The sequence below is a fragment of the Ursus arctos genome, unplaced genomic scaffold (genome assembly GCF_023065955.2).
Source record: "Ursus arctos isolate Adak ecotype North America unplaced genomic scaffold, UrsArc2.0 scaffold_3, whole genome shotgun sequence".
Taxonomy (NCBI): domain Eukaryota; kingdom Metazoa; phylum Chordata; class Mammalia; order Carnivora; family Ursidae; genus Ursus; species Ursus arctos.
Genome location: NW_026622985.1, coordinates 79,750,172 through 79,777,153, shown reverse-complemented (window position 1 = coordinate 79,777,153; position 26,982 = coordinate 79,750,172). Strand labels below are relative to the sequence as shown.

At 40.1% G+C, this 26,982-nt stretch overlaps 1 protein-coding gene across 5 annotated transcripts in view; it reads left to right on the top strand.

The window, feature by feature from the left end:
* Positions 1–25,805, top strand: part of TNPO3 (transportin 3) — a 111,207-nt gene extending 85,402 nt beyond the window's left edge. For all 5 annotated transcript variants that reach the window (XM_044388160.3, XM_044388156.3, XM_048212782.2 and 2 more), the window contains 11 exons: positions 982–1,073; positions 1,950–2,026; positions 3,747–3,807; positions 4,703–4,843; positions 8,552–8,668; positions 9,899–9,993; positions 11,552–11,708; positions 13,077–13,244; positions 16,848–16,960; positions 23,804–23,895; positions 25,496–25,805. In XM_044388160.3, the coding sequence (XP_044244095.1) occupies positions 982–1,073; positions 1,950–2,026; positions 3,747–3,807; positions 4,703–4,843; positions 8,552–8,668; positions 9,899–9,993; positions 11,552–11,708; positions 13,077–13,244; positions 16,848–16,960; positions 23,804–23,864 (1,082 nt within the window). In that variant the 3' untranslated portion in view covers positions 23,865–23,895; positions 25,496–25,805. The remainder of the gene's footprint in view (positions 1–981; positions 1,074–1,949; positions 2,027–3,746; positions 3,808–4,702; positions 4,844–8,551; positions 8,669–9,898; positions 9,994–11,551; positions 11,709–13,076; positions 13,245–16,847; positions 16,961–23,803; positions 23,896–25,495) is intronic.
* The last annotated feature ends 1,177 nt before the right edge of the window (positions 25,806–26,982 follow it).

Genomic DNA, 26,982 nt, shown 5'->3' with positions numbered 1-26,982 from the left:
GAAAAATCATTTAGTTTTTTAATTCACATTTGAAGACTTATGGATTGATTACTATTCTGTTGAATGAAATTTTGGAAGATGAGAAAAATCATAGTCATGGATTTTTTTTTTTTTTTTTTTTTTTTTTTACTTTGGAAAGGACCTAGGCTAACATGTAATCCTTTGGCTCTGGGAGAGATGCTTCAGCTTTGGTGGGGATTATGACAAGAGGAAGGCTGAATGAAAAGGGTCTGGGCCTCCTACTCCCACTTTAAGCTAGCTACTTTTTTTTTTTTAACCTATTTTATTGGAGTTCCAAGTTCAGATTTTATTTAATAAAAGGGTGGGGGAGGCTTTTGCAACTATTTAAAAAATGAAAGAAAGGCAAACTTAACTTATTCTTCTGTTCAAAGCACTCATTTTACAGATAAAGAAACTAAAGCCCAGAGATAATACCTTACCTAGCTCATAGATTCTTTTATGGTATAACTAGAATCAGATCTCTAATTTCAGTCCATTCTTACAAAAAAAAAATTATGTGTCTGTTTCTCAGACTTCTCTGATGATAAGAATTGTCTGCGGCACTTACCAAAAATAAAGGCTCTCCTTGACCTGCTAGATCAGAATCTCTGGGAAGTTTGAGAACCTTTGTACTATGCTATATAAAAATAGCTTTGGCATTGGCTTTGTGAAGGAATTTTTTTAAAGTATTTGAAGAATTGGAAGGGGAGATGTATTTAAACATCTTTAAACCCATAGGCTGCTGAGGAGAGAGAATTTAATATTAACTTCAGTTATAAATGTTAGTGTGAAGGTCACTTTGTTGTCTAAGCTAAATAAAGACAAACCAACCTAAATAACAAAATACTATAACTGAAAAAGCAGTGCTGATCTTTTTAAAGGAATGAAGCCAATCAGCCTCTTCTGTTAGTCAAATGATGGAGACCAATGAATTACCTCAGTTCAGCTTTTGTTTTATTTGTATTTTTCTTTGTCTTACAGGGACAGCACTTGTCCTAGCCAGGTTACCTTTGGATAAGATTACTGAATGCCTTAGTGAACTATGTTCTGTTCAGGTTATGGCATTGAAAAAGGTAAGTCCAATTAAAAAAGGGGTTTAGTACATATATATATGATGTTTACATGTTGGAAAGGAAAAGAGAGAATTTACAGGTGATCTTTTATCTACCTAGACAAGCCAAGAGAATGAACTAAAAAGTTATTAAAAATAAGTCTATCAAAGGAGCTGCATACATGGAATAAATATTCTAAAATCAGTAAATTTTCGCTATCAGTAATACAATTTAGAAGATATAATGGGGAAAATACCATTCAAGTTAGGAACCAAAAACCATAATCTACCAAGTTTCCTTCAAGAATATTGTAAAGATGTCAGCTCCTCTCAAGTTACATTTATAGTACAATAATAGGAGAATTTGACATAATGATTCTAAAGTTTATCTCTAATGATATTCTGGTAGAAGCATTTAAGTAATTTTAGGAAAGAATAAGAGGCAACTTGCTTTATCTCTTAAAATATATTATGAAGTCTTAGTCATTTTAAAGTGTTGTAATAAAAAAAAGAAAAATGTGTTGTAATAGTGAAATAAAGATACAGATTATATAATGTTAAATTTAATTGGATCTGTATTATATATAGTATATATAATATCTTGGTCATTATAAAAGTAAATGGGAAAAAAATTAAATAATACCGTTTTCCACTCCAGAGTGATCATTTAGTAAAATGTAGTAATATGCAGTCTTGGCCATGATACAGTAAGATGAAGGAAAGTAATTTGACAATATGAATTTAAAAGTTTGCACCATTTGAGTAACTATCGGGACTGTCTTATAAGGAAAGAAGCAGAGATTGAGAGGGAGGTTGATGTATAAGGGTGTATGTTGCAGTGTTTGCTGTAGGTATGTATGTGTGACGACAGGGTATTGATACCTCTCTGTCTCTTCAGCTGTTGTCTCAGGAGCCCAGTAATGGCATATCCTCAGATCCCACTGTGTTCTTAGATCGCCTTGCAGTAATATTTAGGTAAGAAGGGAGACTGGTTGCCTGCCTTGGGATAACAGCTCAAATAAGACCATTATGTATTGAAGAAAGCAAGTGTTTTCCCCCCTAAACTTCCAGGTACCTCCTACATAATGTCTTCTGTTAGGAGACTGATAAGCCCATTATCTGAAATTTTGGTGCAAAGACAAATTCTAAGAATTTATTCTTGGTAGACCTTTGTCAAAAGATCCTCTAAAATGTGATTAATTTTTTTGGTCTCTAGATTGGTGATTATTAGACTTGAACATTCACCACAGCCACCTGGAGGGCTTATCAAAACAGAATCCTGGGTCCTATCCCCAGAGTGTCTGATTCAGTTGGATTTTGGGTAGGACCCAAGAATTTACGTTTCTAATAAGTTCCCAGGGGATGCTGTTGCTGCTGCTTGCTATTTCAAGGACCAGTTTTAGAACTATTGCTGTGTTTTGTAGGGGTACAAAAAAATAATGAAGCCTTGGGGCGCCTGGGTAGCGCAGTCGTTAAGCGTCTGCCTTCGGCTCAGGGCGTGATCCCGGCGTTATGGGATCAAGCCCCACATCAGGCTCCTCCGCTGGAAGCCTGCTTCTTCCTCTCCCACCCTCTGCTTGTGTTCCCTATCTGGCTGGCTGTCTCTCTGTCAAATAAATAAATAAAATCTTAAAAAATAAATAAATAAATAATGAAGCCTTTTCATTGATCAGGTGAAATTAATCCTTTTTTGAAGTCAGGAGGAGCCTGATGATTAAAAAAGCATTTAAGTGACAATGTTCAGAGAGTGCTCCTTACTGAGTTACATAATTTATAATTTGTCAGACCCATAGATATAACTGGAATATCAGAGTAGTTGTTGTGTAAAAGCCTGTGTGGGATAAGTTAAAACTGAGGTGTTTGAGCCTATGTGTTCTTGTCAACAGGTTTTTTTTTTTTTAAATTTGATGCAGTGCTTTTCTTATATAATTATGATAGCCCTGTTACATGACATTCTGAAAGCCCAGCCAACAGTCCTTATATAACAGTAAATGGAAGAAAATGTGCAATATATAGAAATCCCCCGATTTAAAGAAAATGAGATTTTTATTAAGTTGCTCTTGAGCATATTGAAATTAAAGAATTTCTTTAAAGAGGTGGTAATCATACAGGATTTTTTTCCTGCTTTCTTTCAAATTAGTGGATTCTAGAACTAGACAAGTAATTGGATTTGACATATTGTGAGTGGGCGTATATTATATATCATTGGGTTCAGACTAGAACCATGAGAAACATCTTGGGTAGACTAGAATTCCTGAAGCTTTTGCCTTTTAATGCTAAGAGTGGAGCAGTACTTGGTTTTTCATAGTGGATTTAGACAACATGGTTTTTAATTAATATTTTTTATTAATTTGCAAGAGTCTACATATTCTGGTTTTTAAAGAGAAAAAAATGAAAACGATTATCTTAGTGCTCCACAACCTGTGTAAACCGGAGTTAGATTGCGTTCGCATGTCCTACTGGAAGTGGCTTAAAGGTGGCAAAAAAGGAGCCGGGGCAGGGGGATGGGGGATTTAAATTAGGTGCTTGTGTGTGTTTGACTGGAATAGAAGGAAAAGGCGTTGAGTCCTAAATAACTTCATTGTTTGGTATTCTTTATGTGGTGACAATGTTACTTAGTAAGCTATCAGGGTTGGGGCTGTGGCTCTTCAGTTAAATTGCTCTTTTACTATTTTGGGTTGTTGCCTTTCCCTAGACACACCAATCCCATTGTGGAAAATGGACAAACCCATCCGTGCCAAAAAGTCATACAGGAAGTAAGTGCTTAATGGATGCCTGTGGAACAAGGCTTTCTTCCTTTTTCCTTACAAGGCTGTGGGTAACTAAAGTGAGAAGGTATTGTCTTTTAGGTTCATAGGAAGATTGAATTCGTTGATACAGTTTAAATTTCAGTGCGTAGAAGTTCAAAATAGAACCATTCAAACAAATATTTTTTACTTCAGATTTGATAAGAAAACAGACTGTGGGGAAATGCACTTTGAGTGCATTTACTTCCAGAGAAGTAAAGAAAGATTATGTCTGAAGCCTGGAGTTGCTAGGAGGCCTGATTAATACTAGCAAAATTTTTTTTGACAGAGCCATGTATCCCTCATGGCTTTTGTTTCCCCATTGTAAACACACTTCTGCTATTTTCACTGAGGGTAACATGCGGATCAAAAGGCATGTTTTGAGAAATGCTTTTCAGACTTCAGGGGGGAAACACCAAGTATCCTTAAGTGTTTGACAGTATCAAATAATGCCATTTCATTAGCTTCTGCTCTTTTATTCAAAGTATTCCAACTCAGAACTGTCTTTAAACATCTGTTTATTCCTCTATAACTCATACTAATTCTTTTCATCCTAAATCAGGAATTCCAAAGTTTATCTTTCAGTGAAGTTAGACATTCTCTTCTTCCAGTTCTAAAGAGTCACTGTGCTTCTCCTAAGAAGTGGCTGTGTTTTAGTGATGGATAGCGTATTGAAACTGCACACTCACGTACACACACACGCATGCACTCACGCACACCAGATTCAGGCTACATGTTTTCCTACAAAGAAGGCTTTTTCCAAATTATTTGAAAACTAAATCAGATGTTGCCAACTTGGGAGCATTTTTTTCAGCTCTTAGTTGTTCATTGTTTTCTTTCTTGTGCTCTTTGACTTTTGACTCAGATATGGCCAGTTTTATCTGAGACTCTAAATAAACACCGGGCTGATAATCGGATTGTAGAGCGTTGTTGCAGGTGCCTCCGCTTTGCTGTTCGCTGTGTAGGCAAAGGATCTGCAGCCCTGCTGCAGCCACTGGTTACACAGGTAAGTGCTTCCTGAGAGGGAGAATGTAAAGTGTACAGAATTTGAAGTAGGAGTCTTTATTCATTTCTTTTTTAAAGATTTTATTTATTTCGGCGGGGGTGGGGGTGCGGGGAAGCACAAGCAGGGGGAGGGGCAGAGGGAGAGGGAGAGGGAGAAGCAGGCTGTCCGCTGAGCAGGGAGCCCAACTGGGGGCTCGATCCCAGGGCCCTGAGATTATGACCTGAGCTGAAGGCAGACACTTAACATACTGAACCACCTGAAATATAGGCACCCCTGAAATATAGGAGTCTTTAGAAAAAAAACTTTGCTCATGAAATGAAACACTTTTGTGTTTATTAAATACAAACTCCAAAATATTTGAAAAGATAAGTAGTGCCTGTGGTATGTTGTCTCTGAGGGAAAATGCCTGTAATCTATTCTGTATAGTGATAGTCTAAATAGTGACACATTCCACTGTGAAATTAAGAAGAGAATGACTTTAACGCTCAGCTCTCATATACCAGTGCTAAGCATTTTTATACTAATTTTTCTTTTTAAAATGTGTCTCATCAAATTTTGCTGCTTCTTAGCCCAAAGGAATGTTTTTCTATCTCGACCACAGTTGGTCACATAAGTCTGTTAATTTGTCAAGAAATGTTTGACTCTCTTATAATCACCAAGATTGGTATGTAATTATGATGGTGTGACTCAATGTGCGAGGTTCTCTAAGATCACATTCACATCAAGAACTATTCTATATAAGATGCCTATAACTAGTGACTTAGATCACTAAGTGATTTGATGTTAACCTTAACAGCAAAGCCAGGACTAGATTGAAGCAAGGCAAAGTGTCAGCCTTCACATTTGCAGGACTTGGAGTCAGTGTCTTAAGTTTTGCATCCATGCATTGAGGGGAAAATGCACAGCTCCAGGCTGGGCCACACCCACCCAGCCTGAAGTGACCTTTTCCTACCTGGGCAGTGTATCCATGGTGTAGATTTTAAGGAGGCAGACCCTCTGAGTTGCTGCCCCTGACAGTGAGTGCCCACTTAAATTCTGCTTCCTAGGTGCCTCATCCTTTTTTTTTTTTTTTTTTAAGTACTATACCTAGCATGGGGCTCAAACTCATAAACCTGAGATGAAGAGTTGTGTGCTCCACTGACTGAGCCAGCCAGGTTTTTGGGTTTTTTTTTGTTTATTATTTTTTTTAATTTGTTTATTTGTCAGAGAGAGAGCACAAGGAGGGGGAGCAGCAGGCAGAGGGAGAAGCAGGCTCTCTGCTGAGCAAGGAGCCCGATGCGGGGCTCAATCCCACGACCCTGGGATCATGACCTGAGCTGAAGGCAGACGCTTAAGTGAATGAGCCACCCAGGCCTTCCCCCCCCCCCCGGCTTTTTAAATATAGAATTTGTATAATATATTTCTTCTCATTTGCATATTTTACCCACAACTTAACATCCTTTTTACAAGCTGAACTCACTTAGCTTGATATAATCTAAATTCTTCTTTCAAACAAATAATAAAAATTCAAAATCCTAAACCCATAAGAAAACAAATTAAAGGGGCGCCTGGGTGGGTCAGTCGTTGAGCGTCTGCCTTCGGCTCAGCACATGATCCCGGCGTTCTGGGATCGGGCCCCACGTCAGGCTCCTCCGCTGGGAGCCTGCTTCTTCCTCTCCCACTCCCCCTGCTTGTGTTCCCTCTCTTTGCTGACTGTCTCTATCTCTGTCAAATAAATAAATAAAATGTTAAAAAAAAAAATTTTTTTTAAAATGATGAAAATAAGTCACCCCTCCCATTAGGAGCAGTGTCCATTTGTACAATATATAGTAGGGTTTGGGTCAGAATCTCTTTATGAATCAGGCACATGTTTTCACGACACCTTTATTCTTGCCAGTATTAGCTCCTTCCTGGCAACTCTGCGTCCGAGAAGGATCAAAGGGAGGCTGGTCTTGGAGGCGTCGGTTCCTTGGTGGCAACTGAGAGCCGAGGCGGGTGGGATGCAGGGCAGCCGGGCCAGTGGGGCGAGCGGGGGAGAGGAACAGCTGTGTGCAAAGCAGAACCTGGGCTCGCTCTGTGCAAAGTGGTCAGAGAGACCAGAACAGCCAGGGCGAGGACAGACAGCAGTGAGCAGAAGCTTGTGTTTTATTTACAGTTTGGCCTCCCAAGGATGGAGAGCAAAGTTGGTGGTGACTTCCCCCAGAGGTGTGATCCTGCCCTGCCTGTCTATCCTGGGCACCTCATTCTTAAGGAGGAACTCACCCTCAAGTAGGGTCATGCTAGTGCAGTATCAGTTGGCATATGCACAGCCCTGCCTCCTTTATATTGTGAATTTGATTAAAGTTTACGTTTACTGTACCCTGAGGACACCATATGTTTGTACTGCATGTGTTTCCACCTTTGGTTATGTGTCCCCTTCAGTGTAATACATTCTGGGTCAAACATAACTTGATTTAATGCCCCTTTGGTGTTAGAGGATACCCTCATGACTTTGGTATTTTTTTTTATTCCTGCTAATTTAAGTATGTGGCCCAACCCAGTTGAATAGCACCTTGTATAGGAAATGTGTTCTAAGGTCAGTATATGTGAAAAAATGAAAAGTATTTTTTAAAATCCAAAAATCGCAAGTCAGCAAACTAGAACCAATGGGCCTATTACCTAGTTTTGTAAATGTAGTTTTACTAAGAGGTTGCCATGCTTATTCATTTAAGTATTGTATATTGGCCATTTGCTAAGATGGCAAAGTTGAATAGACAGGTCGTATGGCCAGTAAAGCCTAGAATTTTTTACTGTCTGGTCCTTTAAGAAAACGTTCACCAGCTTAAATCATTCATTAAGTAGAGCATATAGTTTTGAGTATACAACACCGAATAGATTCGTAGCTCCCATCACGTGCCCATTCCATGGTATATGTTAATAATGAAGAGTCAGTCACTTTGTCTTTCAGCCCCCACCACACTCATTGAATTGAATTTATATAATGAAATCGGTACACTCGGTTAAGCATCCGATTCTTGATTTCAGCTCAGGTCTTGCTCTCAGGGTCGTGACTTCAGGCCCTACATTTGAAAGAAAAAAAAAATCAATACATGTGATGGCATTTTAAATAGATGAATGTACAGATGCCTCTTAATTTTTGGAGGAGAGTAGGGGAAAAATCCTAAATAAATCATTTAATTCAAATATGTATATTAACATTTTTATTCTCTCGAGATCCAGTATCTTGATTAGAAATGCTGTTTTTTACTTAAAAGTTTAAATAGAGAGGTTTAGAAGCAACTCAAAATTTAAACAGTGCTTTCACAGTCTCTTTCAGGATAAGGGTATTTGGTATTTTTAGCCCTGCTATAGCTATATATGCTTTTTTTTTTAAGAGTTAATCTTTAATGCAAATAAGAACAACCTTTAGGTATTAGGATTTATGCTAGGATTTTGCAAATAGCTTGGCTGATAGCATCCTAATGGCTTCCAGCTTGAAGTATTATATAGCTCTCTTACAGTATTGTTTTGAAAAGATAAAAGGTCAAAGGCTTGAAAGGACTCTAGAGAGTGTACTTGAAAATTATTGAAGAATTGAGCCCTGTGTTTCAAAAAATGTTGCCAACACGCTTTACTGTATTGTCTTAAAGAGAAGAAACCAGCCCTTCAGAATTTCTTCCTCCAGACAGTTTACTAAGTTGATACTTTGTGGGGGGTAAAGAATCGAACACCTGGTTTCTCCCTTGACAGATGGTGAATGTGTACCACGTACATCAGCATTCCTGTTTCCTGTACCTTGGCAGTATCCTTGTGGATGAATATGGCATGGAAGAGGGCTGTCGGCAGGGACTACTAGACATGCTCCAGGTCTGTTTTCCCTGGGGAGTATGTTGGAGGCACTAAAGGCCTTAGCAGTTTATTCTTCACCATGTTTTGAATTCTCTTGCTTCTCTGTTTATCCTCCAGGCATGTTGATTTCCTATAATAGTAGAAACTTGCTAGTTGTTCTCTGGACAGACATGTCTGGGAAAGTGAGAGAGAGATTGACCATATGAATGTAAGGATTGTTACAGTTATTACTGCCAAATTTATGCTCTGTAGAGATAATGGTTTTTTGAGAGGTGAAGGGAACAAATGGATGTAAAACAAAAGATCTCTAAGCTCAAGCATGATTCTATTTTTAGTTTCTTGCCTGGAACAACCAGTGAACTAGCACACTTACTAGCAGGGATGGTCTTAGGGTAAATAGCGGGCATTGGAAAAGGCTCCTGATACACTGCTTTTTTCCCCTCCTAGTCATAGGAGTAAAGTAGATTAGAGAGTTTATGATACTCCTTTTCATAAGATGTCTTTACCTTTAAAACTGACATTTCATGGGACACCTGGGTGGCTCAGTCAGTTAAGTGTCCGACTCTTGATTTTGGCTCAGGCCAGGATCTCAGGGTTGTGAGATCGAGTCCCACATCAGGCTCTGCGCTAGGCGTGGAGCCTGCTTAAGATTCTCTCTCCCCTCCCCCCCGCCCACTCACGCTCACTCGGAAATAAAATAAATTTGACATATTATTATTAAAACTTAAAAACTTCATCTGCTCCTTTAGTGGGCTTGACCATATCTAGTACATAAGCAGTCTTGCAGAAACTTCTAAAACTTTCTTTTCTGAGAAAGAGAGAGAGCGAGCTGTGGGGGAAACGTGGGAAGATGGAGAGAGAGAATCTTAAGCAGGCTCCAGACACAGGGCTCACTCTCATTTCCCTGAGATCATGACCTGAGCCGAAATCAAGAGTTGGACGCTTAACTGAGCCACCTAGGCATCCCCAGAAACTTCTAAAACTTTGAGATGATATCTGTCCAGTTGCATCAACTAAAATTTATACCCTCAACCCTTTCTGAAATGTGGACTTCATATGTGAAAACTGTATCAATTGAGAAAGATTTCTCTCTTCCTTTTCTTGATCTGATTCTCATCATAGTCTTTTTCTTTTCCCATCTGTGCTTCCCCCACTTTGTTCTTTTTGTATATGTTGTGATATTTAGCAAGTCTGAATGCTGTTGGATTTGTATGCTAGCATTTATTTAAAATCACTATTCTGTTTTAGGCACTGTGCATCCCTACCTTTCAGCTGCTGGAACAGCAGAATGGGCTCCAGAATCACCCTGACACTGTGGATGACCTGTTCAGGCTGGCCACCAGGTCAGTCCTTCTGAAGAGCAACTTTTTTTTCATTGCTTATCCCCATCACTGCTTCGTCTTGTCATGTAACACTTGACTGTTTGCTTCTCTATAAAAGGAGGTTCGTGGAATATAGGTAGGTTAATGATCCATAGCCCACAGTTAAATTGTCAACTGGAGTAGCCCTGTCAGTGAGGAAAAGGAGTTGGATGGGAGCAGGGTAAAGCAGCCGGGTTTTCTATCATGCACAAGACAGTTAAAACCAGCTTGTTAAAAACATGTGACTAGGGGCGCCTGGGTAGCGCAGTCGTTGGGCGTCTGCCTTCGGCTCAGGGCGTGATCCCAGCGTTCCGGGATCGAGTCCCACATCGGGCTCCTCCACTGGGAGCCTGCTTCTTCCTCTCCCACTCCCCTGCTGTGTTCCCTCTCCCGCTGGCTGTCTCTCACATAAATAAATAAAAAAAATCTTTAAAAAAATTTTTTGACTAGAAAATCTCTAGAATCCCTTGTAGTTTTAACTTTCTGTCCTGCTCTGATGACATGTTGCACTTCAGCTTTTTCCTTTACAAAGCTTGGCATCCTTTAGATATGATCGTATCTCAGAGTAAAAAATTCTTAGGTTTTTAAGGTGCCTTAGAAGTTGTCTTGTTCTGCACTTCCTGGTTCTACCCCCAGCTTTCCACCCCAATTATTGCCTAAATTTCCTTTTACCAGTAATACTGACTATATTATTGCCAAACCTTTGAATTCCTTCTTTAGTCCCTGGCTAAGGAATTTGAACCAAATCAGTTAATGAACATAAAAGCATTTAAAAATTATGAAAAACACGTATATGTAATTATACATATACATTTAATGTATATTTTATCACTTACAAATGCAAAGTAGCATTGACTGTTTCAGGATTGTCTATTGGACGCTTTTTTGGTTAGTTTTTGGACAAGTTAGAAACACCTTTGTTGTTGTTGATATGAGAACATTGGGTAGACTCTCTAGTCTCTGTTTTCCCAGTGTGTGTTCCTTGAAAAACTGATTCACAGAGATGCTGTTTGCACAAATAGCATTGTGAAGTAAATTTGGAAAATATTGTATCCTTTTGGTGGAGATTCTCCATGTATGTTAAAAGGTCTGAGAAATCTTATGGGACATTGAGTGGAAAGTTTAGAGAGTTCCCATATACCCCTGTTCCACCCCCCCCAAAACCCCACGGCCTCCCTCACTATCAACATCTCCCACCAGAGTGGTCCGTTCGTTGGAGTTGATAAACCTATATTAATAGGTCATTATCACCCAAAGTCCATAGTTTACGTTAGGATTCACTCTTGGTGGTGTACCTTCTATGGATTTGGACAAATGTATAATGACATGTATCTACCATTATAATATCATACAGAATAGTTTTAATACTCTGAAATTCCATGTGTTCCCCCTGTTCAGCCCTCCCTCACCCTCCAACTGCTAGCAACTACTGAACTTTTTACCATCTCCATCTGTAGTTCTGCCTTTTGCTCTGGCTGCTTGCAGAGCCTAATCCTGTCATTTATACGTAGCCTCTCTTTCCACTATCTTTCCACACCAGGTTTATTCAGCGTAGCCCTGTTACCTTGCTGAGGAGCCAAGTGGTCATCCCTATCTTGCAGTGGGCCATTGCCTCTACTACCCTGGACCACCGGGATGCAAATTGCAGTGTCATGAGGTTCCTACGAGACCTTATTCATACAGGGGTAGCCAATGATGTAAGTATAAACATTGTACCTTTCTACTTTGCAGCCCATCACCTTTTTATATCTCTTCCTCATTTCTTAGGGGAAAACCAGATTCTCCTTATTTGATCTATATTGGTAGGTACATGCCATTCAGTAACCAAAGCATTAACTCTTAGATTTAAGACCACCTCTAGTAAGTGCCTGTAAGCTATATAAAACAGTCTGAAAGTATTTCTGCGCCCATGTTATTCGGGGTTTAGTAGAAGAGATAAACAGATATAGAGATTTAAGTAACAGTAGGAAGGCAGTATTTGATTGCCAGATGAGTGATAAAAGTCATGACTGCTATGAGATCAGAGGAGGGAAAGCTCCTTGGTCAGAAGTGGGTTGGGGTTAATTTCTGGAAGAAGAGGGACCTCAGTGGGGCCATCAGATATAGGTAGAATTTGGATGGATTAGAGAGGGGAGAAGAGTCTTAACTGGGGTTAACTGGGGCGTAAATCATAGAGGAAGTCAGGATAGTACCAAGTATGTTAGACAATTAAGAGACCTGTTTGGCCGGAGTAGTAAAATGGTTCACAGAATTTTCAAAGTTAGATATGGCTCAATGTTGTGGAATAGAATTTAAGGTAATAGCGAACAGTGAAGAAATAAGCAACTACGTGAATGGACTAATTATTTAAGAAGTTTGGTCGTAAAAGGAGAAAGAAAAAGAAAACTAGATGTGAAAAAGCAGTTTGTAAGAAGTTATTCTTTTCAAGATATTAGAAATATATGTATATTCGAGACTATAGAAAGGAAGAAAATAAGGGTTTTTTGATAGAAAAGATAAGGTATCTGATAGAAGTCTTTGTTTATTCAGTTGGTTTTAAAAAAGGAAGTAGGAACACTTTAAATTATTTTTCACAGAAAAATAATTAAAATTGCCACGTGCAACCTTCACTCATTATTCTCTTCTGCTTTCTAGTCATGAAAAATCTAAGGGTTACGGTTAATCTCAGCTGAAATCCATGCCCATTTCCTTGATACTAAACTCTTAATGTTTTCTTCCTCAGGACAGAACATTTTAGTGAAGTCTGTGAATCTAGCTGTTATGTATATTCCTTTTCCAGGAAGGAGGAATTATTAGAGTGGAGAGTTGAAATTAGAATTCATCTTTTGGGGGCGCCTGGGTGGCTCAGTCGTTAAACATCTGCCTTCGGCTCAGGGCGTGATCCCGGCGTTATGGGATTGAGCCCCACATCAGGCTCCTCTGCTGGGAGCCTGCTTCTTCCTCTCCCACTCCCCCTGCTTGTGTTCCCTCTCTCGCTGGCTGTCTCTCTCTCTGTCAAATAAATAAATAAAATCTTAAAAAAAAAAAAAAAAAAGAATTCATCTTTCGCTCTTGTTTCTTTATAGCACGAAGAAGACTTTGAATTACGGAAGGAACTGATTGGACAGGTGATGAACCAGCTCGGACAGCAGCTTGTTAGCCAGCTGCTCCACACATGCTGCTTTTGTCTCCCTCCCTACACCCTGCCCGATGTGGCTGAAGTGCTCTGGGAGATCATGCAGGTTGACAGACCGGTAAGATTGTTTTCATGAAGAACCCATTCGCACAGTCCTTAAACTTTGGTTCCTGGAGGCAGCCTATAACTTTGAAACCAGCTGTGTTGTATATCCATGGAACCTCATCTAGGCATATTGCTAAGTGTAATTATCGGATGAAGGGGCCCATAGAAGGCCAGTAATTCATTGTTAGGTTTTTGAAAGCATGTTGGTGTCACTGTCACAGGATTTGTTTACCTAAAGTGAATACTAAGCATTGAATTGAACTGTGTAGCTGGGCAGTGAGAAATTTGTTCGCTTGTGAGAGATGCGCATGTATCAGTTACATGGTGGTACAGGTTATTCAAGAAGTGCGTTCAGTCCAAGCTCCTTAGATGGCACTGTATGGTTTTCCTTGGTAATAAATCTAGCCAGAGCATTTGGGGATACAGAAGCAGAAAATAAGCTCACAGTACACACTTGGATTTCTCCTTTGGATTAATTTGCATCTTGTTTCAATTCTTGATCCAGGGCATTTATCACCTGAGCGTGGAAGTTTTTTTAGGCTCTCCAGTAATGTCCAAGTAATTCCAGTGCTGGGCCACATGATCATAAATCAGGTTATGTGTACTGCATGAAAGTTTCGAGCATAGTGGTAAAGTATATATAGCTTATAGGTTATTTTTTAAATAGGATTTATAATTTTTAATATTAATATAAAAATAGTTTAGGAAGGCACACAGTTGGTTCTAGTTAAAGTGAGCTATCTTCCAGAACCACAGAAAAATCCAGATGCACAAGTTTATTGTAACTTTTAAGTCCATGTACATCTTAATGTCTCTTGCTTTGTATCATTGATGACAGTTGTTAGCCTCAACTTCAGCAGTTTCACGAAACAGAGTACACCTTTACTGTTGGATTCTGATGTTACTGAGCCAAAAGTTCTGCCTTGGGTTTGTGTGTTCCTCTCCAAAATTCAGTGATTAGTTTATATTGTCTTAGTGAGCATATGCTTTACCTGATCTTTGGCTGAAGTGAAAGGTGGTCACATGTAGGCTTGATAAATTTCTAACATTTTCTTCAGGTTTATCTTCCAAAACAGCCTCATGAACTTTTTTTTTAAAAAGATGTATTTGAGGGCACAAATAGGAGGGCAGAGGGAGAGGGAGAGAGAATTCTCAAGCAGACTCTGAGCTGAGGGCAGAGCCCAACACGGGCTTGATCTCACGACCTGAGCCCAACCAAGAGTTGGACACTTAACAAAGTGTGCCGCCCAGGCGCCCCTAATTCTTAGATGTCAAACTCGCGAGGCTCCTATGTGGCTTTGGTTTCATCAGGTAGCTCTGCGGTTGTTCCATGTAAGCTCAAGTGCTTCAGGAATGACTAGCATCTACAGTTCCTGTTGCTAGTTGTTCAGCATGTTCTGTTTCAGTCTGATACGGCTATATTTCTGTGTTTTCCTAAGGAAAGTACTCCATGAACCCCTCAGTGCCAACACGTTTAATTACAAAAGTCCTTGACATGAGAAATTAAATTTCCATACTGTTACTTTTTACAAACATACCTGGTTCCCAGGTAATAGAAAATGTATGTTAATTTAACTTTATAAAAACATTTGTGGGGCACCTGGGTAACTTGGTCAGTTAAGCAGCTGCCTTCGGCTCAGGTCATGATCTCAGGGTCCTGAGATCGAGTCCTGTGTGGGGCTCCCTGCTCAGCGGGGAGTTTGCTTCTCCCTCTGACCTTTCCCCCTGCTTGTTCTCTCCCTCTCTCTCTTTCTCTCTCTCTCTCAAATGGATAAAAAAAACTTCAAAAAAATGAATAAAAATTAAAACATTCTTGATTTGTAAACATATGGTTAAGTGCTAACAGGAGGAAAATTAGAACAGCAAGTTGAGGCAGGAACAGAAACCAGATAGCCATGGGCTCATAAGAGTTTGCTATATAGATAGATACCCACAGAATGGTGTCAAGCAATTTAAAGTGATTGTTTTCTGTAAACATCAGTTTACTACTGAGTTTTTGTAAAGGAACTCTTAACATAAATACAGTTGTCCGCACCCTGTAAACTGATTGAAATTCTAAGGATGTAAGCCCAAAGAAAATCTGCATTTTTCAGCACTTTCTCAATCACACCATTTTCAGAATTCAACAGGGATTTTTTAATAGAAGATGGCATACCAGCTTTGTTGCGTGATTTGAATATACTATTTAAACCCTTACCTTCGTTGTTGGATACACATCTGTGGCAAATTTATTCAGAGTTTTCATCCAGATTTCTCAGATTCCCTAATTCAAAGATGATGAGCCCCATTGTGTGCTAGCTGATTAGTTTTGCTTTTTGGTTTTCTTTCTTATTGTTCTTGTTCAGGGCTGTATTGTACTTAACTCATAGGCTGTTTTTGGATGCCAAAACTTCATCGGTTAAGGGTTCTTCCTGAATCTCTTGCCCCTCCTTGTTTGTCTTAGTGTAGAGTGTTGTCTTCCTTGGGGAAGACATTCCCCCCTTCCTTGGGGGCAACATTTGGAGAATTATGCAGTACTTCTTATGCATTTATAATGTAATATTTACTTTTGCTCTGGTTGGTTATCATGAATTAACATAATGGGGGAATATATAATGTGAAAAATTTTGTTACAAAAGGTTATGTCATTGCTGAAAACTATGACCAGAGTGTACACCCTACTTAAGAAAGGCATGGAAAGTTAGAGCTAACTCAAAGAACAGTTCAACTGAAAATAACCCAGAGGAAGTCTCTAGAATTTGATTTTTAGTTTGAAGAGGAAGGAAGGAAGGGGGGTAGGGGTAGACAGTTTTTGTACATATGAAAGGTATAAAGAGACTATGCTCAGATGTAAATAATATTCTTTTATAACATTTTTAAAAAGATTTATTTATTTATTTGAGAGTGAAAGTGTGTACAAGTGGGGGAGGCACAGAAGGGAGAGAGAGAGAATCCCAAGCAGACTCCCTGTTGAGCAGTGGATCCCACAGCCCATCAGATCACAACCTGAACCGAAACCAAGAGTGGGACGCTCAACCCACTGAGCCACCCAGGCACCCCAGTAACATTCTTTTAAGTAGCAACCAGAGTGAGCAACAAAATTTTCTGACCCAAAGAAAGGCAGGTATCACAGAGGAGCTGACTGGTTATGACTGTTCTACTGAGAGTTGACCTTAAAATCCTTTAGACCCTGGATTCATATTATGTATGTATTCTTTGACATGTTTACTTAACTATACTTTTTGTCCTTGCTCTTTGTGGTACTGAACTTTTGCTGTAGGTTGCCTTCGATCTTTACACTCAAGAGTTTTCTGGCAGCTGTTTAATTTTTGAAATATTACGGAAGTTTAATGACAGAAACAGAACAATAGTCTCATTCCAAAAGAGACTTGGGCTTTCTGAAATGATGCCTGCTGTACCTTTGAAGGGAAGTCTAGGTTTGCCTTTGTAGACGATTCCAAACCCCAGAGGGTTGGAAGGCCTAAAGATAGTAGTGCTTTTGTTAATTCCTTTACTTACTTCCAAGTCTGGAAGAGCTGAGGCTGCTGAGAAAACCCTGCAGGTTTTGTTATTACTTATAGGGTCCAGTTGAGGAAGTCCTGTCTCCTCTTAAAACTCTTACTGTCTCTCTGCACAGACTTTTTGTCGATGGTTAGAGAACTCCTTGAAAGGTTTGCCAAAGGAGACAACCGTGGGAGCGGTCACAGTGACACATAAACAACTTACAGATTTCCACAAACAAGTCACTAGGTGAGTGATGTGGGGGTTTTTGTTGTGTTTTTTAAATGAGAACAGAAATGGGTGTGCAGAAAAAATACGTCTTTGTTTCTTATGCCAGATTTACCCAGGAGTATGATTTTTGTGTACCTTTGTAAATTCACAGTTTAGTATCTGTTTAGCATTGAATTGCCCAAATCAACATTAGAAGCCAATCTGAGGGAAATACCCCCATGCTGTGTAGGTGGGCAGCAGTTGTACTGTACAAGTTTATTAACTGGTATAAGATCTTAATGGGTAAGTGGAAGTGTTATTTCTTCCAAAAGAAAAATGCATTCATCAGCCCACTACTCTTCACAAGATCTGTCTTTATCTTTCTGAAGTCCTCTGTTCTCAGCCGTATTCAGGGGTCAGGAATGCAGGTGCGAATAAGCGAAGCATTAGTTGTAAAACAGAGATGATGTAAACTGCAGTGAACTGGAAAATTTTCATTATATCTAAGGATCCTGAAATTCTAATTTCATGCAGGCCAAACAAAATACCTCTCTGAGATGCATTAGGCCCGTGAGCTGCTTGTTTACAGCTTAGTAAAATGTTAAGTATACGTGAGTATTTTTTTACTGTGAACATAGTAAACGTTTTAAGCGTCACTACGTAGTCTTTCTAATTACTACTTTATAGCCAAAAAGGTGTTGCTTTATTTCCATACAGTGCCTCTATTAGTAGACATTTGGATTATTTTTTAGTATTACAGGTAATATTAAAGCTCTAGCCTTTTCCTTTTGACTGTTTTCCTTAAAATGCAATCACTGAGTCAAAGGTTATGAGATTTTTATGGCTTTTGATAGTGTTAATGATAGCAAATTAAAGTGTCTTTTGTTAACTGTGTACTACCTTGCCCTGATACACCTTTTTTTATAGATCTAGAATCTCTAGAATTTTGCCTACATGTTAAGCATTGGCTTATATTCATACAGTAGTGGAAATGATTTACAGGTCTGAGAATGAGTCTTGCAGTAAGGTTTGGTAATAATGAAAAAACACTGAAAATATTCTAATTGTTCATTAATAGAGAATGGTTAAATAATTAACAGAATATAAATAAATAGGCACTAAAAGAGAAGGAGCAAAAATATATGCATGTCATGATACAGAAATATATGTAACGTATATTATAAAGGGAAAAAATAACAGTATCCTATAACCCAACTTGTACTGACAATTTCTTAAATTTCTAATCATGATAAAATACACATAGAGTTGATCATTTTAACCATTCTCAAGTATACTGTTCAGTAGTGTTAAGCACATTTACATTGTTGTGCAATCAATTTCCAGAATTTTGTTCATCTTATAAAACTGAAACTATACCCATAAAACAGCAGCTCCCCCTTCTCCCATTCCCCAGCCCCCAGCAACCACCACTCTACTTTCTGTTTATGACTTGACTACTCTAGGCACCTCATACAAGTGAAATCATACAGTATTTTTCCTTTTGTGACTCATTGTAATGTTCTCAAGGTTCATCCACGTTGTAGCATTTGTCAGAATTTCCTTCCTTTTTAAGGCTTGGATAACATTCCATATTTTGGGGGCGCCTGGGTAGCGCAGTCGTTAAAGCGTCTGCCTTCGGCTCAGGGCGTGATCCCGGCATACCGGGATCGAGTCCCACATCGGGCTCCTCCGCTATGAGCCTGCTTCTTCCTCTCCCACTCCCCCTGCTGTGTTCCCTCTCTCACTGGCTGTCTCTCTGTCACATAAATAAATAAAATCTTTAAAAAAAAAAAAAAAAAAAAAACATTCCATATTTTGTATATACTACATTTTAGTCATTCATCTATTGGTGGACATTTGGATTGCTTCTACCTCTTGGCTATTGTAAATAATGCTGCTGTGAACATGGGTGTACAAATATATCTTCAAGACCCTGCTTTCAGGGTGCCTGGGTGGCTCAGTCAGTTAAGTGTCCCAACTCTTGATTTCTAGTCAGGTCATGATCTCAAGGTTGTGAGGTTGGGTTCTGTGGTGGGGATGGAACCTGCTTAAGATTCTCTCTCCTTCTCTGCCCCTCCCCAGCTTTAAAAAAAAAAAAAAAAAAAAAAAGACCCTGCTTTCACTTCCTTTGGACTGAAAATAATTCCCAGCACTGTCCTTTTCCCCACTGAATGGTCTTGGCACCCTTATTGAAAATCATTTTACCATATATGCGAAGGACTTATTTTGGGGCCCTCTGTTCTATTCCATTGATCTCTGTGTCTGACTTTATGTCGGGACAATACTGTTTTGATTACCATGACTTTGTAATAATTTTGAAATTAGGAAGTGTGAGACCCCCAACCTTGTTCTTTGTCCAAGGTTATTTGGAGTACTCGGGGCCTTTCGAGATTCCATACGAATTTTAGGATAGATTTTTTTCTATTTTCACAAAAAATGTCGGTAGGATTTTTGATAGGGATTACATTAAATCTGTAGATCAATTTGAGTAGTATTGACATCCTAACAAAATGAAATCTTCCAGTCCATGAACAGGAGATGGCTTTGCATTTATTGGTGTCTTTAGTATCTTTCAGCAACATTTTGTAGTTTAAGTATTACATTCTTTTTGATGTTGTTGTAAGTGAACCAGCTTGCACTTTTAAAAGCTGTTTTATTATATATGTTATATATATGCATAGTAAATTTCTGGAGAGATAGACAGCTAGGACCAGAATGGGAGGGGAAGAAAGACTTTCACTTTTTATTTCATAATTTTCTGTACTATTTTCATTTTTTTCATGAGTATGTGGTATACATTTATAATTAAAACCAGATCTAGTTTTTTAAAGGGGGAGAGGGGCGCCTGAGTGGCTCAGTCGGTTAAGCGTCTGACTTCAGCTCATCATGATCTCCCAGTCTTCTGGGAGTCTCCTCAGGCTTCAGTGCTCAGCGGGGAGCCTGCTTGTCCCTCTTCCTCTGCCCTTCCCCCTGCCTGTGCTGAGTGCGCGCTCTCTCTTTCTTTCTCTTTCTCCCGTGCTTGCTCGCTCTCTCAAATAAATAAAATCTTTTAAAAAAAATAAAAGGGGAGAAAATAAATTGTAGGTGGTGGTACAAGAGCTAATCTTCTTTTCTGAGACTTAATTTCTTAATCTTACTTTCCAAAATGGTTTACTTTCTGATCTCCAGGAGTTTCTCCAATAATTTTGCTCATTTGTTAAAATTCCAAATCTATGAGTGCTGCTATTTTGTAGCTTACCATAAGTGGCTTAACTTCATGTCCCAGAAGTAACTGATTTTTGGCCATAGATCAAGTGACATGCATGACCGAAAAATGGCATGTGACTACCTTCGTGACATATTTTGCCAGAAGGGAATTTCCCTTCCTCTAAGTAGGTGTATATTGACTGTGATGACTTTACAAAATTATTTTATTTCTTTTTACTGTGAATCTTCCTAGTAGAAGTAGTATTCCACCTCTAAGCAGTCTCAAGGAAAAGAGTGTAATAGCTTCTTTCTGCTTCTGTTTTGCTCTGTTCCATCTCGTATTGGTCAGTAGAAGGGCAGGATAATATTGGCTCTACTTTCCTTAAAGCAAATGGGAGCCTAGAGAGAACGCTCAGAGGACTAGGCTTAGAGTCAAGGATGTTGGCATGAATCTTGCCACTTACTGAACCTCGGCCTGTTCATCTGTAAAATAGGGTTAGTAATACCTGTCTTATTCGTAAGGGGTTATTGAGATATCAAGTGGAAATCTAATGATTTGGTATGTAGTAGGTGATCAATGAATGTTAACTTTCTGCTTGGAAAAGAACCTGCTGGAATGTCGTTATGCACTTGCAAAGCTAGCTGGAGCATGTCTCCTGCCAGCTCTAAGGCAACCACCCACACATTCTAGAATAAGTCTCCACCAAACCTGTATTCCCATATCTGGGCTAATCTGTGATAGGTAGAACCATAGAATAAGTCTGAAAAGTCATGGACATTCCCTCATTTAAGGAAAATTGAGTGGCACAGCAAAGGAACCCAAATAGTGCAATGCTACCGAAAAAAAAAAAAAAAACCTGTGACATTTGCTCTGTGATATGGGGAAATAAGGTGCCCGACCAGCCTGGCCTACTTGCTCTCTCATTGTGGAACAAGTTTTGCAGCTCCTTCTGTAGTAGGCTGTGACACACTGGTGGGAAATGAACAGAAGAGAGGTAATGTTGAGGTACTAGAGAAAAGGTTTGAGATTGCTCACCTCCTTGTAGTAATTCTCTTTCTCTAGTATGCGTTTTGCTCTTGAACCTTCTGTTCCATGCATGACTCAGTCTCCCTTTTGGTTGTAAGGTCCTATAATTCCTGTCTCAACATGCTGCTTTGTTTGGCATCCTAACAGGGAGGGTAAACTGGTTCAGTTTCATTTCAGCAAGTCCAAGCCTGTTTTTCAAATGGTACTAGTAATTAATTCCCTAACATTTTTAGTTGGTCAGCTTGAAGAAAGCTGAGGTTTTTCCATTCTGAAATATCATTCTTGCTCTCCAAACACCACTAATTATGACTAGAAGAAATCCTGCCATCATTTCCCATTTCCCGTGTTTTCCCCCATTGATATTTATTCTCTAACTCTAAACACTTGCATGAGAATCTCAGGGTCAGAAGATGTTGAATAAAGGAAGCATTGATCTAGAGTTAGAAGCCAGTATGGGGGTGTCTTCTTGCTCAAGTCGTTAGTTAGAGCTTGGTTACTCTCCATTATCCACGAACATTAGGTGAGAAGAGCTGTATTTCTCAGCACACCACTAGGACTACGGGACTTGGGGAACAGTCACCATTAAAGTATTCAGAAGTATGGTGAAAGGATCAGGAATATGGGACTAGCAGCTAGAAAATAGTGGCCATTTTACTTTTTTAAATTTTTTTTAGAACTTTTTTAAAAAAAGATTTAATTAATTTATTTGAGAGAGAGAGAGCGCGAGACAGAGCATGAGCAGGGGAGAGAGGGAGAAGCAGACTCCTGGTGAGCAGGGAGCCTAATGTGGGGCTTGATCCCAGGACCCTGGGATCGTGACCTGAGCGGAAGGCAGAGATGCCCAACAGACTGAGCCACCCAGGCGCCCTGATAGTGGCCATTTTAAATAAATGAATGAAATGAGATGAAATAGGAAATAAATGCCAGAAGGACTAAGGCGGAAAACAAAATAGTTGTAGTTTATAAGTTTGGTGGGGTTTTTTTAATCCATTTCTTTGGGCCTAATCAAGGACACATTAAACATTTGGCTGAGGCTCTGGACGCCAGAGCAGTTGCCCACAGGACTGGAAGCAGAGCTGAGCTGACTCGAGGTGCCGGCCTATGCCACTTTCATCCTGGCTCACTCACACAGTTCTCTGTACTTGCATTCTGGTTTTGGCACTTTTTCTCCTGTGTCACAAGAGACGTGAAGGATGGAGTTATCGTTTCTTTTCCGGATTACACGAAGGGTAGAAGAATCTTAAATCTCCATTGTTGCCTCACATTTAACTGTTTCTTACTGTTGTAGTCCCTTATGATAACATGCCACATGGTGGCTTCTCTGGGGTTACATATCTTCTTCCTCTGTGACAGTAGGAGCATGAGTGATAAGTGCTCTCCAGCCAGCTCCCTCCTTAATAGTCAGTGTAGATTTGGAAATAGACTGAGGGAAGGTAATGGTTATATTGAAGCATGTTAAATTCACAAATGGCAGAATTTCAGTGACACCAGAAGACTGCATCATTTTCATTACATTTTTAGGATGGAGAGAGACTGGAGAAAGTTTCTAGAATATTCTGTTGAATCAAATCTTGGGGTCTGAATCAAGGTTCTTAATGAGGTTTCAGACCTTACAATAAATAGGTGGGAAAGTCCAGATGTAGGCACTAAGGAGATAGCTCTCCTTTCACCTTCTTTTCTGTGGAACCACTGTTAGCAGTTCCCTCCCCTGGTGTTTAACCATTATGAGAAGGAGAAAGCTCTTTCTTCTAACATTGCATCTTAGGTGGTAGGCTGTGATCCCTGAGTTTTTCTGAGCCAGAGAGGGTCACAGAAGAGTGAGCATATTTGAAAGTTCTTCTTCCACTGTTTTTAGCTTAGCTTCATGTTCAGTTACCAAAACCTGTTCTGAAGACTGACACAAAAGAACGAAGTGGGCATCAGCTGGTTTCTCGGTGACAGTTTTGGACAAAGGAGGCCTTTTGAAAAAATAGGGTCAGGTGAACATTGGGCTATTCAAGCCCCATCTCAGTGCTTGCCTGAGGACCAAGTCCTGCTTCCTCCCCCCTGTCTACATGCTTTAACCCTTTCCTCTCTCCTCTCCGTTCTCCTCCCACAGGAGGAAACCCTGAGCAGCCTGTCCAACTAGAAAATCGATGACTGATAGAGACTTAGTTGCTGGAATGGGCTTTGTAAACAAAATCTGCCTTTGGAAGAGAATGAGGAAACCAGGGTACTTACTAAGTTAGCTCAGCTCATAGAGTTAAAATTATCAGCCTTAGGTGAATATGCTTGCTTTTTTTATTTGGGGGTTCTGGCTTTCTTGTATTTATGTCAGGGACTTCAACGAAGTGTTGAACTGACTTAATCCTCCAAACATTATAAGGTTAGGTAGCAGATGTGGCCACAAAGCAGGTTGGTAACTCATCCAAGAGTGCTGGAGCCAAGATTCAAACCTAGGCACTTTGTCTCCACAGCCACTCTTTAGGGACCATCCAGCTTATAATTATTCTCACATGCAGTTGTTAATATTTGCCCTTGAGTTACAGAAAGATCAAAAGCAGAATCAAGAGACAATGGAGAGGGCTTCAAGCAGGGCTAAGATAGTTCTCGGTGGACCTCAGTGTTGTCGTTGTTTTCAGCATATTACATCTTTCTCATCAGGGGCCAACCTCCCTTTTCTTTTCCAGTGCTGAGGAGTGTAAACAGGTTTGCTGGGCCTTGCGAGACTTCACCAGGTTGTTTCGATAGCTCACACTCCCGCACTGTGCCTGTCACCCAGGTGAGTGGTTATGGTTCCTGGCTTTTTCCCTGGCTGTCAGGAGCACTTGGGGATGGCGTAGGTTTTAATGCCCATCATGAGACTTGTCCTGTAGGTGGTTAGGGAAGGACCTAACAGTTTAACACTACTGAACAGTTAAGAAATGCAGGACCCTGGTTTGCTTGGGTCAAGGCAGCCAGATAATTGTCAGCTGCTTTTGGATACCATCTTCACCCCCATAGGAAAGTTATTATTATAGGAGACCACAAAAAAATTCCTCCTCTCTCTTTAGGATGATAAGTGTGTATGTTAACAAACAAGTAAGTACTTTTTAACCTGGCTGCTTTGGTGAAAACAGTGCTGACCTGCAGTTGACCATGATTACGTTGACACCATTCTCCTAAAACTGGCCTTTCGGATTTAATGAGCAGAGATGCTTATTCCGAACACTGAAAATGCCAGGTTCTGCCCAAGGCAAGAGGTAGAGGAAAGGAGGTAGTATGTTTGTCTAGCTCCTGATCGCCAGTGTTTCTCCATGTGCTTCTTGGCTCCTGGTTCTGAGGCAAAGCAAGAATCTCAGCTGAGGGAAGAAAGAACTGGGTAGTGGGATTGGGGTTCCAATTTCTTGACTGAGAGAAGAAAGGCAGCTCTGCTCTTAAGCACCCACACCCCTCCTTTGAGGTCTTGGGCAGAATTTCTTCTCCCACGAGGCAGTTCTCAATGAATGTGCAGCACGTCACTGGTGGCTTCTGTCATTTAATCTATTAGTAGATGAAAGCACTCTCCAGCAGTGCCTCACCACGCCAGAAATTATTTCTAAATTTTATTCTTTAGTGAGCAGTGATATCCTTTGGGATTCTCAAGTTTTGCAGTGTCGGTAATAGCTAACGTTGATACACATAGGCTTATTCGTGGGCAGCTGGGGCTGCTCGCAGCTAACATTGATGGAGCCCTCGCTGTGTGTCAGGTACTGTTCTGAGTGCTTGGTCTGTATGCACTCAGAGAATCCTCAGGTGGCTGTCTGGGTTAGGTACCGTTGTTGTTTCCATTGTATAGGGGAATAATGGTTCCAAGATGTGAAGCGACTTGCTTGATGTCACCGTTGGTAGTTGATAGAGCCACAGTTCAAACACACATATCCTGGTGCCAGAGTCCTTACTCTCAACCACTCTGCTTCATACTTTCATTAGTACCCTTTTAAAAAATCAGTGGTTTTGTACACTTTTGTTAGTAGGCAAAGTCTTCCTTCAGAATAAACTCGAAACCCCAGTATTTAGGCAGACTAAAGTAGAGACTTTCTGGTTGGTTTGGGGTTGGCAGCCAGACCTGCTGGCTCACTCTTTACTCCCAGCACACCATCCCTAGTTCCCACAGCGCACTGAGAAGAGGACTGCAGGCAGTACCATTACAGCAGCAGCTCTCTTGAAATCACAAAATTTCCAACTTCTTTTTTGTTTTTTCTTTTTTCTTTTTTTTTCTTTTTTCTTTTTTTTTTGCTGAGTTCTTATGGCAGAGGCCACAATGAGGTACCTGAGCAAATACGAAAACTTCTTCCTTGACTTTGTAAGAAGCTTATTATCTCCTGAACCACAGTTTTTGACTGTCTTCTCTCTTTTGTCAGGAATGTCTTTTTTAATTAGAAGACAGGAAGAAAACAAAAACCAGACTGTGTCCCACAATCAGAAACCTCCACTGTGGCAGAGGGGCCTTCACCGCCACCACGGCATCCCGCCAGACAGGGAGAGACTCCAGCCTTCAGAGGCCGTCCTGAGGAGTTCCTGTTTGGGGGTGTGAGGGAAAATCAGCGCGGTTTAAAAAAAAGATGGCTGCGGCCTGTCCGGCGTGGTGGGAGGGGAGCTGGTTTCCTGGTGAACTTGTTTCAAAGGAAAAATAATTTTAAAGAAATAAAAAAGGAAAAAAGGAAAACTAAACTGAGACGAGAACTGAAACGTTCACTTGGTAGCAGTGACACGCACGCACACACACGTACCTATACACACATGCTAACACGCAAGTGCACACACAATAAAAGTACAAATTTTTGTGAAACAAAAACCATTTACTTAGGGAAAATGGGAATTCAGACGAAATAGCTGCAATTGGAAGTAAAGGGTCAGGATCATCTCTTAAGGTTTTCTGTTGTTTTTCCTCTTTCTCTCTCCCACCCTCCCTTCTTTCCCTTTCCTGTCCTCTTTTAATGAAAATGAGTAGAAATTTCTCCCACTCTCCCCGGCGTTTCTTCCCACCTTTAGAGTTGTTCCGACAAGGAGGAGCCTCTTTGTTTTATATCATGGTCACATCAGTGATACCAGGACCTGCCAGGGCCAAAATTCATGTATATTTCCAGCCCTGACCCTATCCAGTCTCTAAATCCGTTTCCAATCCACATTGGGTTGTCATCAGCCTTGGAGAGAAGAGCCAAAATTAGGGTGAGTGGGATATAAATGTATATTCTAAGTTTTAGTTTTTTTAAGATTTTTGTGGTTTTTAGTTAATTTTTCACCCACAGACATAAGAAAGGACAAAAAAAGAGGGTGGGAGTATGGGGGAAAGTGTTTACAGGGCTAACTGTATTTTACTAAAAAAAATGTGGAAATTATTTGATTTCGTTGGGGGGTGAGGCGGGAGAGGGACACCCAAAGCAGATCTTAATGTTTCAAAGGAGTTGCAGCCCTGCACAGGCATTAGATACGAGGGCACTGTTCTGTCTGGTGTTGTAGCCATCTCAAGAACAAATCAACAGCAACAAAAAAAAAAAAAAAAAGAAAGAAAAAAAAAGAAAACAATAAATTTTTAAAATTTAATCAGTGTTTGTTTTTCCTTCCTCTCACTGCCTCAGAGCTCTGAAATGCTACAGCTAGACTGCGTGAGTGAGCGGTCTTAGCTCTGACCTGGGAGACAGCTGCTGATGGAGCTTAAATGGCAGGCCCCTGCTCTGGATGCCTCGGACCCTTCATATTTCGGGGGAGTGGCTCCTGCGTCTTTTAGTTCACCCTAAAACTCCTCATGCTGCTTTTATCCTTTCATATAGCCTCGGTGGGGGAGAGAATGGGTCCCTCAGCATGTTAAACAGAAATGTGGTACGTATATTCTTTCTACAAGATCCAT